Raw genomic sequence first — 15,336 nt, 5'->3', positions numbered from 1 at the left:
GGGGAGACTTTGTTTGTGCTTTTTGTTGGGTGTTCTCTCCTGGGACTGAGAGAAGCCAGGCCGAAATACATCTCCTCCAACCAATCCTGAACCAGCCTCTAATATTACAAAAATAGTAAGTAAAGCCAAGCAAGGCGTGTTAGATTATCTTTTGTTTTAGCTTGTGAATTTTCCCTTTGCTAGAGGGAGGTTTTTTCCTGTTTTTTGTAACTTTGAACTAAGCCTAGAGGGAGTTCCTCTGTGTTTGTGAATCTTTTGTTACCCTGTAAAGTTATCTTCCATCCTGATTTTACAGAGGTGATTCTTTTAACTTTTCTTTAAATAAAATTCTTCTTTTCAGAACCTGATTGATTTTCAGTGTCCTAAGACCCAAGGGGGGTTGATCTGTGCTCACTTTGTAACCAACTGGTTAAGATATTATTCTCAAGCCTCCCTAGGAAAGGGAGTGTAAGGGCTTGGGGGGATATTTTGGGGGAGATTGGGCTCCAAGTGGCCCTCTCTGAATGTTTGTTTAAATCATTTGGTGGTGGAGCATACTGTCCAAGGACAAAAGAGATTTGTGCCTTGGAGAATTTTTAACCTAAGCTGGTAGAAATAAGCTTAGGAGGTTGTTCATACGGGTCCCCACATCTGTATTTTAGAGTTCAGAGTGGGGAGGGAATCCTGACAGGAACATTGGAAATATGTATTTTTTCTGCTTGAGTGGCATTTTTCTTGTCACTAAAATCACTAACAATAGTGTCTCATCTATCTGTTATTTCTACACAATAGCCTCAGAATCATTATTTAACATTAAAATTCAGGAAAGCGTGCGCATGCGCACACACACACACATATTATTCCAAACTGAAGTGAAAATTGCTAAATTATTCTCTTAAAAATAAAAGCTGTACAAGAATATTTTAGTTACAAATTTAAACATGCAGAAGTTTGGAAATTCTAAAATACATTTGTCAATGAAAAGTCATATTAATTTCTATTTTGTAAATGTAACATCAAGCTACCTCATAGAAATGAAACTGTAAAAAGCTGCTCTATCCCTGACACCTTCCTTGTATGGAGTATGGGGTCAGGGTTAATAACTACCTAATTCTGGTGTCATTTAAAAAACCTCAACCATTTGTACAAATCTATGTCAATACTTTTAACCTCCATTTGTGATTTTAATCTTCTCCATTACATACTTAAACTGTTTAATCTCTAACAGCAGTTCTTCATCTCTTCTTTTGCAAAAGCATGTGCTGATTGTACCCTTTTTGATCAGCTACTGATTGTGCAAGGCTCATAAATCAGGTCAGGAAATAGAAGTAATCTTTTCTAGCAAAATAAAAACTGTATTTTCCAGCGTTTCAAAAAATCTATGCTGGTTGAGAGAATTAATTATTGTTTCTCTCAGCTCAAGTTCTGTCTTTAGGTTTCTGCCTCATGTCCTTTCAAATTTTATGTACTTATAAAATGTACTTATTTTACACTTTTGATGAAGACAAGGCTTTCCTTTCTTCACAGCCGGCCTGTAAAGATACTAGTGAGCTTGATACTGATCAGTACCATGTAGTTCATGAAACTACATGAACATCACTTGTAGTTTCATAAAGTCTAGTTTTATGTTCATTTCTTGGTAATTCGATATAAACAACTACAATTATACTAGAGAAAAGGAAATAATATTTCCCTTAAATTAAAATTCTCTATCGATGGGTGACACTTATTGGACAGGTGTTATTTAATTTAATTAAATTAAACTACAATTTGATTTTTTTTTTTTTTTTTAAGAGTATTGTTGTATAACGTACAACTGCATTTTAACTTAGTTGGAAAAAGTATTAGGTTTTTTTTTCTGTCTTGTTTTTATGTGCCTAGTGAACTGTTTGATCTATTTATAAAATCCCGGGGGTGAAAATCTGGCCCCACTGAAGTCAATGAGAGTTTTGCCATTGACTTCAATGGTGCCAGGATTTCGGCATTAGTGGTTTTTCTGGACTCCAAGCTCCTTTTTTATCATGGTTGTAGTTCTTGTTATTTAGGTTATAGTATGTGTTTCGTCTCTCTATATATAGATTTTAAAACAGCTCTGGTTTGGATAATCTTCTCTTACTGATTGATGTTTACATGATTTTTAAAAATAAAAAAAAGGAACGTTCTATAGAATAATCACATTACATGTATGTTAAAATGTGTCTTCCTCTGAGAAATCACCATAGCAGGCTTACTGTTCTTTTTCATTGTCCTAAAACACCATTTTTTCTCCTTTGAGTGATTGTGCACACGTACATTTCGCTGTGGGTGACTCACCAGCCGTTTTCTTATAAGCGGTGGGATTTTGCATTATCTGAAGAGAGACTGATTTGCCAAAGCAGGAATCATCCCAGGAAGCTTGAGTAATAATATTGTATCTAGAGCAGCTATGTACAGTTGAGCGTGTTGCTGCTTTGCAAATGTGCATTACAGAAATAAAGAAAAGGAGGACTTGTGGCACCTTAGAGACTAACAAATGTTAGGAATGTTGCTCAAAAAAGACTGAAAGTGGAATGAGCCCTAGTGGAGTGGGCCATTATTATGGTGGAGTAAGGACTTTAGCAAGATCATAGCAAAGCTTGATATAGTCAAAAATCCAGTATAAAATACACTGAGCTGGAACAGGTTCCCTTTTTGATCCTTTCAGCAGAGACTTCAAAGAGTCCAGCAGAGGATTTGAAAGACTTTTTGTGGTTGAGGTAAAATGCCAGAGCCCTCCAAACATCTAAGATGTGAAGCTTTTCTTTGGCCTTGGAACTATGACATTTTGGAAAGAACAGTGGGAGATAATACTCTGGTTGAGGTGGAATGCTGATACCACCTTAGGCACAAACTTGGAGTGCGGCCCAAGAGACCTCTTGTCTTTGCAGAAAACTGTGAAAGGAGGGTCTGCTAAAAGTGCCTGCAGTTCTGAGATTCTCCTTGCAGAGTTAACAGCCATCAAGAACATGGTTTTCAGAGACGTTATCAAAGGTTCAAAAAGGGAACCAACAAGCAAGACAGCATTAAATTCAGGTCTCATGAAGGTAATGGATCAGACACAGGATGGTACATGCTAAGAAATCCCTTTTAAAATCTGGAAATGACAGGCTGTGAAAAAAGATAGAAAATCCATCCACTGGAAGGTGTTCTGCAGAGATGCATGCTAGATGGACTCTCACTGAACTGACAAAGACCAGAGGACTTCACATGCAGCAGGTAATCAAGTACATTATTTCAGTGATAGGCTACATACTATAGTTAAAAGAAAAGGAGTACTTGTGGCACCTTAGAGACTAACAAATTTATCTGAGCATAAGCTTTTGTGAGCTGCAACTCACTTCATCGGATGAAGTGAGCTGTAGCTCACAAAAGCTTATGCTCAAATAAATTGGTTAGTCTCTAAGGTGCCACAAGTCCTCCTGTTCCTTTTGCGAATACAGACTAACACGGCTGCTACTCTGAAACCTGATACTATAGTTAATAGTACTGCAATTTCATATTTGAGTTTTTTCAGAACGCTAAGGTAAATATCATATGGTCCTGGTGACTTCTTATTGTATAGTTTATCAATCTGTTCTAAAACCTCTTCTACTGACAGAGATCAATTTGGGACAGTACTTCAGATCTGTTGCCCAAAAAATAGCTCTGATGTGGGTATCTCCCCCATAACCTCTGAATTGAAGATCAGTGCAAAAATTCATTTAGCTTCTGTGCAAGGGCCGTGTCTTCCCGGAATCCTCCTTTAACAGCTTTGTCACCTACTGGTTCCACTGCCTGTTAAGCTGGCTTCCTGCTTCTGATGTACTTTAAACAAAATTACTGTTAGTTTTTCCATCTTTAGGAAGTTGCGTCTCAAATTCTTTCTTGGTCTGCTTTATTATACTTTGACGTTTTACTTGTCAGAGTTTGTGATCCTTCCTATTCTTCTCATTAGGATTTTAGTTCCAGTTTTTAAAGAATGTCTTTTTGCCTCTAACCATCTCTTTTATTCTGCTGTTCAGCCATGGTGGCATTCTTTTGGTCCTCCTTCTGTCTTTTTTTATTTGGAGTAGACATTTATTCTGAATGTCTACTGTGGTGTTTTTAAGTAGTCTCATGCTGCTTGAAGCCATTTTACCCTTGTGACTGCTCTTTTTAATTTCTGCATAACTAGCATCCTCATTCTTGTGTAGTTCCTTTTCAAAGTTAAGTATCACTGTGGTGGGTTGTATTGGTATTTTCCTCCCTACAATGATGCTAAATTTAATTACATTATGGTCACTATTACCAAGTAGTTCAGCTATAATTACCTCTTAGACCAGATCCTATGCTCCACTTAGGACTAAATCAAGACTTGCCTCTCTCCTTGTGGGTTCCAGGACTAGCTGCTCCAAGAAGCAGTCATTTATGGTGTCTACAGATTTTATCTCTGCATCATGCCCTGAGGTGACATTTACCCAGTCAATATGAGAACAGCTGAAATCACTCATTATTATTGCGTTTTCTGATTTTTAACCTCTCTAACCTCCTTTGCATTTCACGATCACTGTCATCATCCTGGTCAGGTGGTCGGTAGTGTATTTCTACTGCTATACTCTAATTATTCAAGTATGGACTTTCTATCCATAGATACTCTTAGGTATAGTTTGATTCCTTTAAGATTTTCACCTTATTTGACTCTACTTTTAAAAAAACATATATTGCCACTCCAAAAGGTTCCCCAGTTCCTAATAAACCTAACTCCTCCAGGCATTTGACCCTTGCAGTTCTGCCTGTCTTACTAGGCTTGTGCATGGAACTGGAAGCATTTCAGAGAGTGCTATCATGAAGGTCCTGGACTTTAATCACTTACCAAGCAGCCTAAATTTGGCTTCCAGGAGCTCACTCCTACCTTTCCCTGTGTTACTGATAACCTACATGTACCATGACTACTGGCTCCTCCCCAGCACAGCCTATAAGGCTACCTAGATGTCTCATGAGATCCACTACCTCTGCACCCAGCAGGCAATTCACCATGCAGATCTCCAGGTCATCAAAAACCCAACTATCTATATTTCTAATAATCAAATCCCCCACTACTTTGTCTGCCTCTTCCTAATAAGTGGAGTCCCTGCCCCTGGAGGGATATCCTCAGTGCAAGAGAATATTATCACATCTGGACTGTGGATCCCCGCTATGGGATTGTTTCCCTCCACTCCAGCATCACGCTCTCCCTCCCCAGTCTTTCATCCTCCTTAGCAGCACAGGGACTGTTGGACAGGAGGCTATGTCCCTAAAAGTCTCCTCTATGTACCTCTCTGTTTCCCTTTGCTCCTCCAGTTCAGTCACTCTGGCCTCAAGAGCCCATACTCTGTCTCTGAGAGTCATGGGTTGCTTACACCTCACACATACATATGCCCCCTGCACACAAGCCAGATAATCAGACGTGTTGCACTCAATGTAATAAACTATGTAGCTCCCACCCTGCTGCTGGTTTTCTGCCTGCATTTTTTTTACTCTTGTGGCTTTTTTTTTTTTTTTAATATAGTTTAAGTTTGGGGTATATTTGTTAGGTGTATTTTTTGCTTTTTTCCCCCTGTCAATTACTTTTCTTCGGGATTTGGTGTCTTTCTAATAGTTATAATCCCTTGACCTCCTCCCCCTGCAGCCAAACTTCTCTTTACCTTGGCAGCTCTCTCACTCTGTTGTAGGCCTGGAGTATCAACGGCACTGAAATCAGAGGCAAGTGTTCTGTTGCCAGTGCCACTGGTACCGGACCCAATGGCACTGCAGTCAGGAATCTGTCTGGTAATGATGAAGGCATTCTTGATGGCCCCACTGAATTCCAGAGTCAACAGTGCTGCCTCACACAGCACTGGTGAGTGTCTGGATTTACAGTCAGACTGACTTGGCACTGGAGAACTTTTTAGAAGATTTTCTGTGGGGTGACACTTCAAAGAGGCTGCAAGGAAGGAAGATAAGTGGTATTTCCCACCCAATTTGGGCTTAGAAGCTGGTGCAGCTAGACAAGTGCTCCTCATGGACAGACTGTCCATCCTCTCATGGTTGGGTCAGGCTCTGAAGAAGGATGTATTGGCTTCTTTATGACACGTACCTTAAGGTTGAAATCCCTCTGCTTCTTCATCCTCATTGGAAAGGAAGAACAAATAGGACATTTGTCCTTCACATGTCCTTCATCTAAGCAAATTAGGTAGCTTTAGTGTCAATCCATAACTGGGACTTTGGCCCTGCATATGACACATTGCTTGAGTCCTGCGGATTTCTGCATATCAAACCCCTAATAGGAGAACTACCTAAGTAAACTGTATGAGACTAACACTAAAACTAATTATAACTATACACAAAATAGAGAAAATCTCTTTTTAAAGGTTGGCTAACTGCAGCTGAACAGCAACAGGGGAGTTCCAACTCTTGCCATGGCTGGTAAGAACAAACTGTGAGGAAGGCGGCGGTCATGCCCCCTTTTACCCTCAGATCAGTGCACAAGGACAGCGAGGGCACATGCGCCGCCTGTTGGTAATGCTGGCAAAAGTCTCGACCCAAGTGCACTGGGCACACACACACCTACAGTGGAATTTGTGAATGGATTTTTATAAGTCTGATTCAGTTGTGGTGTAAAATCTGTGGTTTTCTAAAAACTGCTCTAGCTGAAACGAAAACTATATGGTATCCCTATTCATAGTAGCTATTCCTCTTTAACTGCAGGCAAAAACAATAGGAAGGGAGGACTCCTAATGTATGGTTTTTCAGAATATTGCTAAAACCATTTTCTAAATTATATAGTACATTAATTACATGAGGAATCATGACCTAATGTAAAATATTTCCTTCAAATGGACTCATTTTATATTCCTTAATTCCTTGAATATTAAAGACTGATTTTTTGCCTTTTTCTTCTCTGCACTGGAGATGAAACTCATGGAAAGACCAGTAAAAATTTAACCAGTTTTGCCAGTATTAGACAGACTGACAGAGAACGAAATCCTGCTTGTTTTATTCATGTGAGTTAATCCCACTGAAGTTCTGAACCTGCAAAAATGGAAATAAATGTACTTCCCTACAGCACAGGGGGAGCTGCAAGGATAAATTCATTAACATTTGTGAGGTATTCAGGTACAATGATGATGAGCACCATAGATAGCCAATACATTTACTGACAATGGTTGGGGAGGAAAGGAAAACCCAAGACTACTAGAGGATAGAATATATTTTTGCATTTTTTCTTGAAAAATTTTCAGTAAGATCAAAGTTGGAAGCTTTTTTCTCAAGCTGAGAAAGAAGAGCCAGACTTTGATTTTGATGAAATGTTTACTCTGAGTTCTCAAGATAACAAGCTCTCATTTATAATTGAAAGGTGCCAAGTTTTGAAAAGAACAAATAGTGATCACAATGTATGTGTTCCAAAAAGCACACCAGCATTATTATTGTTTTCACGGTCCTGTGTTATCATTAGATTTGTGACAATGAAACATGTGTGTGTACTATGCAGGGTGGGGTGTTCTAAAGGCAATGGTTACAATGGTGTTAGATGTAATTGAGAGCCAAGGGACAGCAGTCTTAGAAAGTGCTGTAGCAGAAGGTTTGAGTGTGGGATATATATATATTTTTTAAATGGGAAGCACATTTATCTTTTATTTGTTCTCTCCTCTTTTCTTTTAGATTGACTGCTAAGCTAAAAATACTTCAATGATTCCTATAAAAACTAACACTAAACCAGACTAAGTGGTGTCCAAATTCAAACCTTTTTTACAACAGAACATACAGGTGCAGTGTTTCTCATTGACATCACTAAACAAAAGAGTAAATAGAAGGGAAAAGGGGTATCTATATTTTCTTACAAAATGTGAGAAGCTAAAAAAAGTAAATGTATCTTTGACACAAAAATTACAGCGACAGAACGGTCGAGCACTCAAAGCTACTTTTAAATGTGGCTATCATTTTTAGTTCAAATAAGTGCATTTGGACAAGTAGCATATATCAAAATAGCTAAAGTGGACTTCAATAGCCCAGTAACAACTTAAAGTGACAGCATCTTTTTGTAATCTTAAATGTGTGATCTATTTTGAGGGTCTTAACATCCAGAATTAATGAGGGATTTATTTTTGCAAACAATCCACAAAATGTTGATGTCCAATTTACTATCAAGAATAAAACTAATGAATTCACATATCCCCTTGGTACAGCACTGAAACAGAGAGATGTGTGAAGCAGCACATCAGAGACTGCAAAGATGACAGTGTGATTCTAGCTTACTATATAGGGGGTTCAGTGCTCTGGATGAGGAACTTCAGTTGTAAGAACTGTTATCGAAATGGAAAACTAGTTTCAGAGTCTTGTTCAGTTCACTCCATCCCTATTGTAGTATGGTTGGCTTAGGACAAGAAACATCTGCTGAAGTTATGAAGGGATAAAATAAACAGTGGGTTTCTGTGTGCTCAGTTTTGCTCTTACATTTTCTTATACCTTTATCCTTGCTAAAAAACAATTTTTCTGATTCTCAGAAGTATGGGGTTTTAAAGAAAGGGATCAAAAGTTTATAGCTAACCAAGCAAACTACTACAGAAACAGTAAATTCGGCACAGTAAAATGTTTTATATGGAAAAATACATTATGGGAACAAGTAATTGCTGTGTTATGCTGTTACAGAAGCACCATTCGTTTGGTTGTCATTATTTCCATCAGAAAGCTCATTTATCAGGATTTTACTAACATACCTAGCTACTAACCAGTAACTCTGGGATGGAGCTTGGCAGACAAGGTTTCATTCAGGTTCAGAAGGCTTTTTTCACTGGTTTCAAGAATCATAGACAAAGAAAAGACACGCATACTAAAGGTCATCAAGTTCCCTTCCCCCACAAATCCAGTATTGTTCCCAAAGGTATACTTTCTAGTGTGTATACAGTTTAGTTTTATTCCACATCCTACTACATTTCACCATCAGGAAGGTTTTCCTGATATTCAGCCTAAGTTTTCCCTTTCTTAATTCAACCCATTACTCCCAGTTATAACCTCTCTGTACTTCAGCAAATCATTCCTCTCCCTCACTGGTGTTTAGACCCATGATATATCTGCAAACTTGTTTCTCCACCTACTTGTCACTTGACTTCCATGGAAACAGATTTAGGCCAATACTGCGTGCTTTAGAAAATCCCACCACTTAAGTGCATCATATCCCTGACAATTCTTAGCTAGAGTAGTAACTCTCCCAAATCTTCTGACATTTCAAGAAAGGTAAAAACTGCATATGTGTGGACTTTGGGTAATGATATAAGAGCCCAAATAACATTTCAATACTTATTAGAAATTAAGAAAATGGCCTCATGTCAGATTAAAAACTACTTAGATTTGAAATGTTATACCAGTTCAGTCAGTGAACTTCCTTTGAGAAAGCAGGAGAATCTGAGATGTTCACTTTCTTCAGAAACTAAATTATCTTCATTGAATAGAGATTATTAAGTCATGTAATCCTCATCTCTTCTGAATGTTACTAGCACCCGAGATATGGCAGTACTGAGAATAGGCTTATATTAACCACTTTGCCGAATTACAAAAGAATGGACACATTCCCCCTTTCTTTGCAAAAATGACTGGCACTTTCTCTCCCTCTACACGATAAACTGAGGTGACACTCTTCAGCAAATATATCGTCTGAGTCATGTCCATTTTTGAGGCACAAAGTTTACTTATGACATTTTCTAGCAAGTTTAGAGCATTTGTCAAAACTGCCAGGTTGCTTCTGACACATCTTAATAAAACAAATATCTAACCAAAATAAAAAAATTAACTTGTTCCACCCCCTTTCCCTGAAATTCATATCCTACAAAAGTATGCATTTTTTTTTTCAAAAATGGATAAATAAGTAAAAAAAACCCAAACAATATTGTTCATTTCAATATAACTTTGAAACAGAAACTTTGAAGTTGATCAAAAACCTACCACTGAATGTATACTCTCTAGCTGAAAGGTGTCTATTTCATATTATTGCCACAGGTAAAAGGTATTGACTTTTATATGATAAGGTGGGGTGTATGTACCCCCTTAAGGTACATTCCATGCAGGCCTAATAACCACACTGGAAGAAAAGACTTTTCTAAGAAACTGAAGAGTAATTTTTAATTCTTTCACCTCTCAAGTGATCTGCATTTCACTGGTCAGAATCATTGGAGCAAAAAGTACAATGTGGGGAAAATACCAAACTCAATTAATCTGAGATCTTTAAGATCTGTTAAGGTGATGACTCAGTCTTCAGCTAGCTGCCAATCCATGGAAGAAGTTGACCAATTGGGTTCACTTCAAGAATGCAGAAAGAGCAGCTTGACAGCCTGAGATAGCCTTCACAAGGAAAATATCTAGTGAGATTACTCCAATAGTAGTTGTTACCACTGCAAGGCTCTGGGTCTGTAGAACTGGGGAAGCAGAAAGGCTACAATGTGCATGAAAGGAGAATATAAGAGGAATATAAAGATACCTTAAACAAAAAATTTCTTTCGTAAGTCTTGGGCTAGTGTACAAGGAAGACAGGGTGAAAAGAAAATAAGCAAACAAAAGAGACTCCAACATAACTAGAGAGAGAGGACAGTGGCAACCTAGCAAAACTAAAATTACCCCATTAAAAAAAAGCAAAAGAAGTATTTCCTTGCCTTAGCTGGCCTAAAGGTTAATAAATAGAAGAGGTCACTTTCACTCCTCTGTGTGACTGTAGCAAATCATAAATTCAAGCACAAATGCAGATAAAAAAACCACACACATCGAGTTTGAGTAAGATAAAGGGCTTGAAAAAAAAGTCACCTTCAACCGACTGGAACAGACTCAATTTGGCAGTCTTTTTAACTGCTGGCAGGGCACTGGCTGTGGTGTTATACTTCTGGAGAAGGTTACAAAAATAGATTTTGTAGCAAAATACTCTAAATAAAATACAGAGTCAACTATGAAGAACAAAGTTGATTGAAGCACATTTTAAACTGAACTGCAAAGTATCCATTTCATCTGACACCTTGTATGAAATTAGTTTTTCATTATGTTTAATTTATTTTTCCTCAATTCTATCCTCAAGCATACTTGCTTAGCAAGCATCTTTAGCTGTGAGACCAAAAGACAAGTGATTACTAACCTTTCTACGTTGACTGGTTTGTCAAATTTAAATAGGATATAATCCCCAGCAATTGGTGTAACAGCCCAGAAAAAATCCTCTCCCATATAGGTTTTTTCCAGTGTATGTCCTTGGTAGACTTTTAAAGATGTAGAAACTTCTGCCGGTGGATTCACATGAATTTTATGTAATAATGGTTTCAGGAAGTCTTTATCCTAATTGAAAGAAAGACAAACATGCTATTAAGTTGGTCAGGCAGTCTCTTTTCCTTAGTGGCTAATTTTGCTAGTACTTAAAAGCAAATGGAAAACAAAGGGCAACTAATGTATTATCCATTTTCTCCATTGTACATCTGAGACCCTGTATTGATGAATAAAAGGTCACAGTATTACAGATAAAAGGTTAGAGATTTAAAATGAGAGACTATATGCAGGAGTCATATAAAAATATATGAGTTGACCTAGACATTCTTCTATTCTATGGTAGTCAGCTTTAATCAGTCTTAATTCCAACTAGAGTATAATATATTATACCTGAAAATGTTAAACTATAGCAAAAAGTTAATTTTCTGATCTGATGAAAAATCACTTATCAATCCTGTCTGATATGGAAGGGAAAGGAAGTTTTAGCTACTAACCGTGAGTTTCTGGATCTTTCCTGCTAGGGAGGAGTGCAGGCCAACATGTTGGAAAAGGGAAGGCCTGAAGCGTATTCGTAGATTAGATTTCTGTCTATCACAATGTTTCTTAAAATAAAATCAAGAAAACCTCACATTAGCAAAGATAATAAAGAAAGATCAGTGAGTTTTTATTGAAATTGTAGGATAATCCATGATTTATGAACCAAAACAAATGACAAGAAACTAGAACTATATACTTCATTCCTGATGCTATCTTATTTCATTGCATAAGAGCACCATTGGGCTATTCATTCTGGTTAAAATTTACTCCTCTCCTCCTGCAAAAAGCCTGAATAAATGGGCTCTGTACAGAGGAACTAGAAATTATTTACCAATCAGTAGGTGGGTGCAGGGCAGCCTGTAACCCCACCACAACTACTTCTTGAGTCAAATGGGAATTTCTGTACAGCCTCCATATGATGATATGTGACCAGTAAGTCTGTATAGTCTCAGACATAGTGCTCTCCTCTCTCCCCTTTCCACCCTGTGACAATACCAATGGGGCTCTCCTGTCGATCCACCCTACCTAGCTGGTATTGGACCTGGCATAAAGCTGCTGAGTAAATTCTGCTCATTCATTGTTGCAAGTGGGGCTTGTTAACTCTATAGGGATATAAGGAAGGTGGAATTAATGGCACCTGCAGGAATACTTAGACATATCAAACTTGGGCAGAAAACTCAGGTTGAGGTTTATGATGTTTAATTCTTGTTTCTAGTACCAGGAAATCCAATTCTCAAGTATGGGATAAATCTGGACTATACTCTGACTACAAGTATTCTGTTTAGAGCAATCTGCTCACATGCCCCATATTCTCCAGCTATACTGGTCTACATGCCAAGTGTGCCATACACAGAGACCCTTTAATATACTCTCTCTCAACACTTGCCCTGCCCATGCAGCAGAACTGAAGTGGTTCAGCTACACTTGGCCCCTTCACTGATGGGTGAATTTTACCCCTAGAGTTTTCACAGACAAAAACCTCAGCCAAAAAAAGCAGTGTGTAAAGTTTGCCTACAGAGTGTTTCCAGGTTAACACACATGCAGAATAGCACCCTGGAGATAAAGCTTTTTTATTGTAATAAGAGTCCTCTTGAGGGTCCACCGCACTAGCAAAGCGCCACTGATAATTACAAAATGTCTCTTAAGTGACTAACATGATGAAGAATCCATAACCTTGAAGAGCAAAATTTTGATTGGTTAAAGGACTGCCTAATGTTACTATGGTAGAAAAAGGAGTCTCCAGTATTTTAAAGACCTGCAGCAATTCTATAATATATGTAAATACTTTACCAATTTTAGCAGATAATTTAAAATATTTTTCAGAGGACTCCTAAGGTTTCCCCCACACACCTTCAAAACTCCATATTGTAGCCATCATTCTTTTGGTTAATGAGACCTGGATGAGATTTTTAATGGAACTAGTCAATACAGCTTCTTCACTGGACAGAGAGAATCATAGAATCATAGAATAACAGTGTTGGAAGGGACCTCTGGAGGCCATCTAGTCCAACCCCCTGCCCAGAGCAGGATCAATCCCAACTAAATCATCCCAGCCAGGGCTTTGTCAAGCCTGACCTTAAAAACCTCTAAGGAAGGGGATTCCACCACCTCCCTAGGTAACGCATTCCAGTGTTTCACCACCCTCCTAGTGAAAAAGTTTTTCCTAATATCCAACCTAAACCTCCCCCACTGCAACTTGAGACCATTACTCCTTGTCCTGTCATCTGCTATCACTGAGAATAGTCTAGATCCATCCTCTTTGGATCCACCTTTCAGGTAGTTAAAAGCAGCTATCAAATCCCCCCTCATTCTTCTCTTCCGTAGACTAAACAATCCCAGTTCCCTCAGCCTCTCCTCATAAGTCATGTGTTCCAGTCCCCTAATCATTTTTGTTGCCCTTTGCTGGACTCTCTCCAATTTCTCCACATCCTTCTTGTAGTGTGGGGCCCAAAACTGGACACAGTACTCCAGATGAGGCCTCACCAGTGTCGAATAGAGGGGAACGCTCACGTCCCTCGATCAGCTGGCAATGCCCCTACTTATATACCCCAAAATGCCATTGGCCTTCTTGGCAACAAGGGCACACTGTTGACTCATATCCAGCTTCTCGTCCACTGTCACCCCTAGGTCCTTCTCTGCAGAACTGCTGCCAAGCCATTCGGTCCCTAGTCTGTAGCGGTGCATGGGATTCTTCCGTCCTAAGTGCAGGACTCTGCACTTGTCCTTGTTGAACCTCATCAGATTTCTTTTGGCCCAATCCTCCAATTTGTCTAGGTCCCTCTGTATCCTCTCCCTACCCTCCAGCGTATCTACCACTCCTCCCAGTTTAGTGTCATCCGCAAACTTGCTGAGGGTGCAATCCACACCATCCTCCAGATCATTTATGAAGATATTGAACAAAACCGGCCCCAGGACCGACCCTTGGGGCACTCCGCTAGATACCGGCTGCCAACTAGACATGGAGCCCTTGATCACTACCCGTTGAGCCCGACAATCTAGCCAACTTTCTACCCACCTTGTAGTGCATCCATCCAGCCCATACTTCTTTAACTTGCTGACAAGAATACTGTGGGAGACTGTGTCAAAAGCTTTGCTAAAGTCGAGGAATAACACATCCACTGCTTTCCCTTCATCCACAGAGCCAGTTATCTCATCATAGAAGGCAATTAGATTAGTCAGGCATGACTTTCCCTTGGTGAATCCATGCTGACTGTTCCTGATCACTTTCCTCTCCTCTAAGTGCTTCAGAATTGATTCCTTGAGGACATGCTCCATGATTTTTCCAGGGACTGAGGTGAGGCTGACCGGCCTGTAGTTCCCAGGATCATCCTTCTTCCCTTTTTTAAAGATGGGCACTACCATTAGCCTTTTTCCAGTCTTCCGGGACTTCCCTCGATCGCCATGAGTTTTCAAAGATAATGGCCAATGGCTCTGCAATCACATCCGCCAATTCCTTTAGCACTCTCAGATGCGACGCATCCGGCCCCATGGACTTGTGCACGTCCAGTTTTTCTAAATAGTCCCGAACCACTTCTTCCTTCACAGAGGGCTGGCCACCTGTTCCCCATGCTGTGCTGCCCAGTGCAGTAGTCTGGGAGCTGACCTTGTTCGTGAGGAGCTGACCTTGTTCGTGAGAGCTTTCTGTGTGGCTACACGAGGTACTCCCTATAGGGCTACAAGAACTACCTCCACAGGGATGTGATAGTCTGAAGATGAAAAAACCCTGGATGAAATCCTGGCCTACTGACGTCAATGGAAAAACTTTCATTGACTTCAGAAGGACCAGGAATTTACTCCAAGTCTGTATATTCAATGAAGGACTCCTTCACTGAAGTATTGAGCACTACCATTGAGCTATTGGGATGAACCTTTATAATTATTTTCAAAAATTAAAGTGGACTCAAATAATTTTGCTGCAGAATGTTAAATATAGCTAGTGCAACTGCTAGTTATCTTAGGCCTGCTAGGCACAAAAAATTTTGACCTCTGTTTTCCCCCCAAAACTGCATTTCTAAGCCTCCCAAATCTGAAACATTAAGAAATGTAAGGAAGTAATTTCTCTGAGGTCTCCAAAACTTTCACAGATTCAGA

At 39.3% G+C, this 15,336-nt stretch overlaps 1 protein-coding gene across 1 annotated transcript in view; it reads right to left on the bottom strand.

Annotated features, from left to right (window-relative positions):
- The window catches only part of MGAT4A (alpha-1,3-mannosyl-glycoprotein 4-beta-N-acetylglucosaminyltransferase A), a 144,991-nt gene that overhangs the window by 24,472 nt on the left and 105,183 nt on the right, over positions 1-15,336 (bottom strand). Inside the window, exons 11-12 of the mRNA XM_074965240.1 lie at positions 11,703-11,810; positions 11,087-11,280 (exon numbers count right to left, since the gene is read on the bottom strand). Of these exons, the coding sequence (XP_074821341.1) occupies positions 11,087-11,280; positions 11,703-11,810 (302 nt within the window). The remainder of the gene's footprint in view (positions 1-11,086; positions 11,281-11,702; positions 11,811-15,336) is intronic.

This window comes from Natator depressus, chromosome 1 (genome assembly GCF_965152275.1).
Source record: "Natator depressus isolate rNatDep1 chromosome 1, rNatDep2.hap1, whole genome shotgun sequence".
NCBI lineage: Eukaryota > Metazoa > Chordata > Testudines > Cheloniidae > Natator > Natator depressus.
This window is presented reverse-complemented; position numbering and strand designations above follow the sequence as displayed.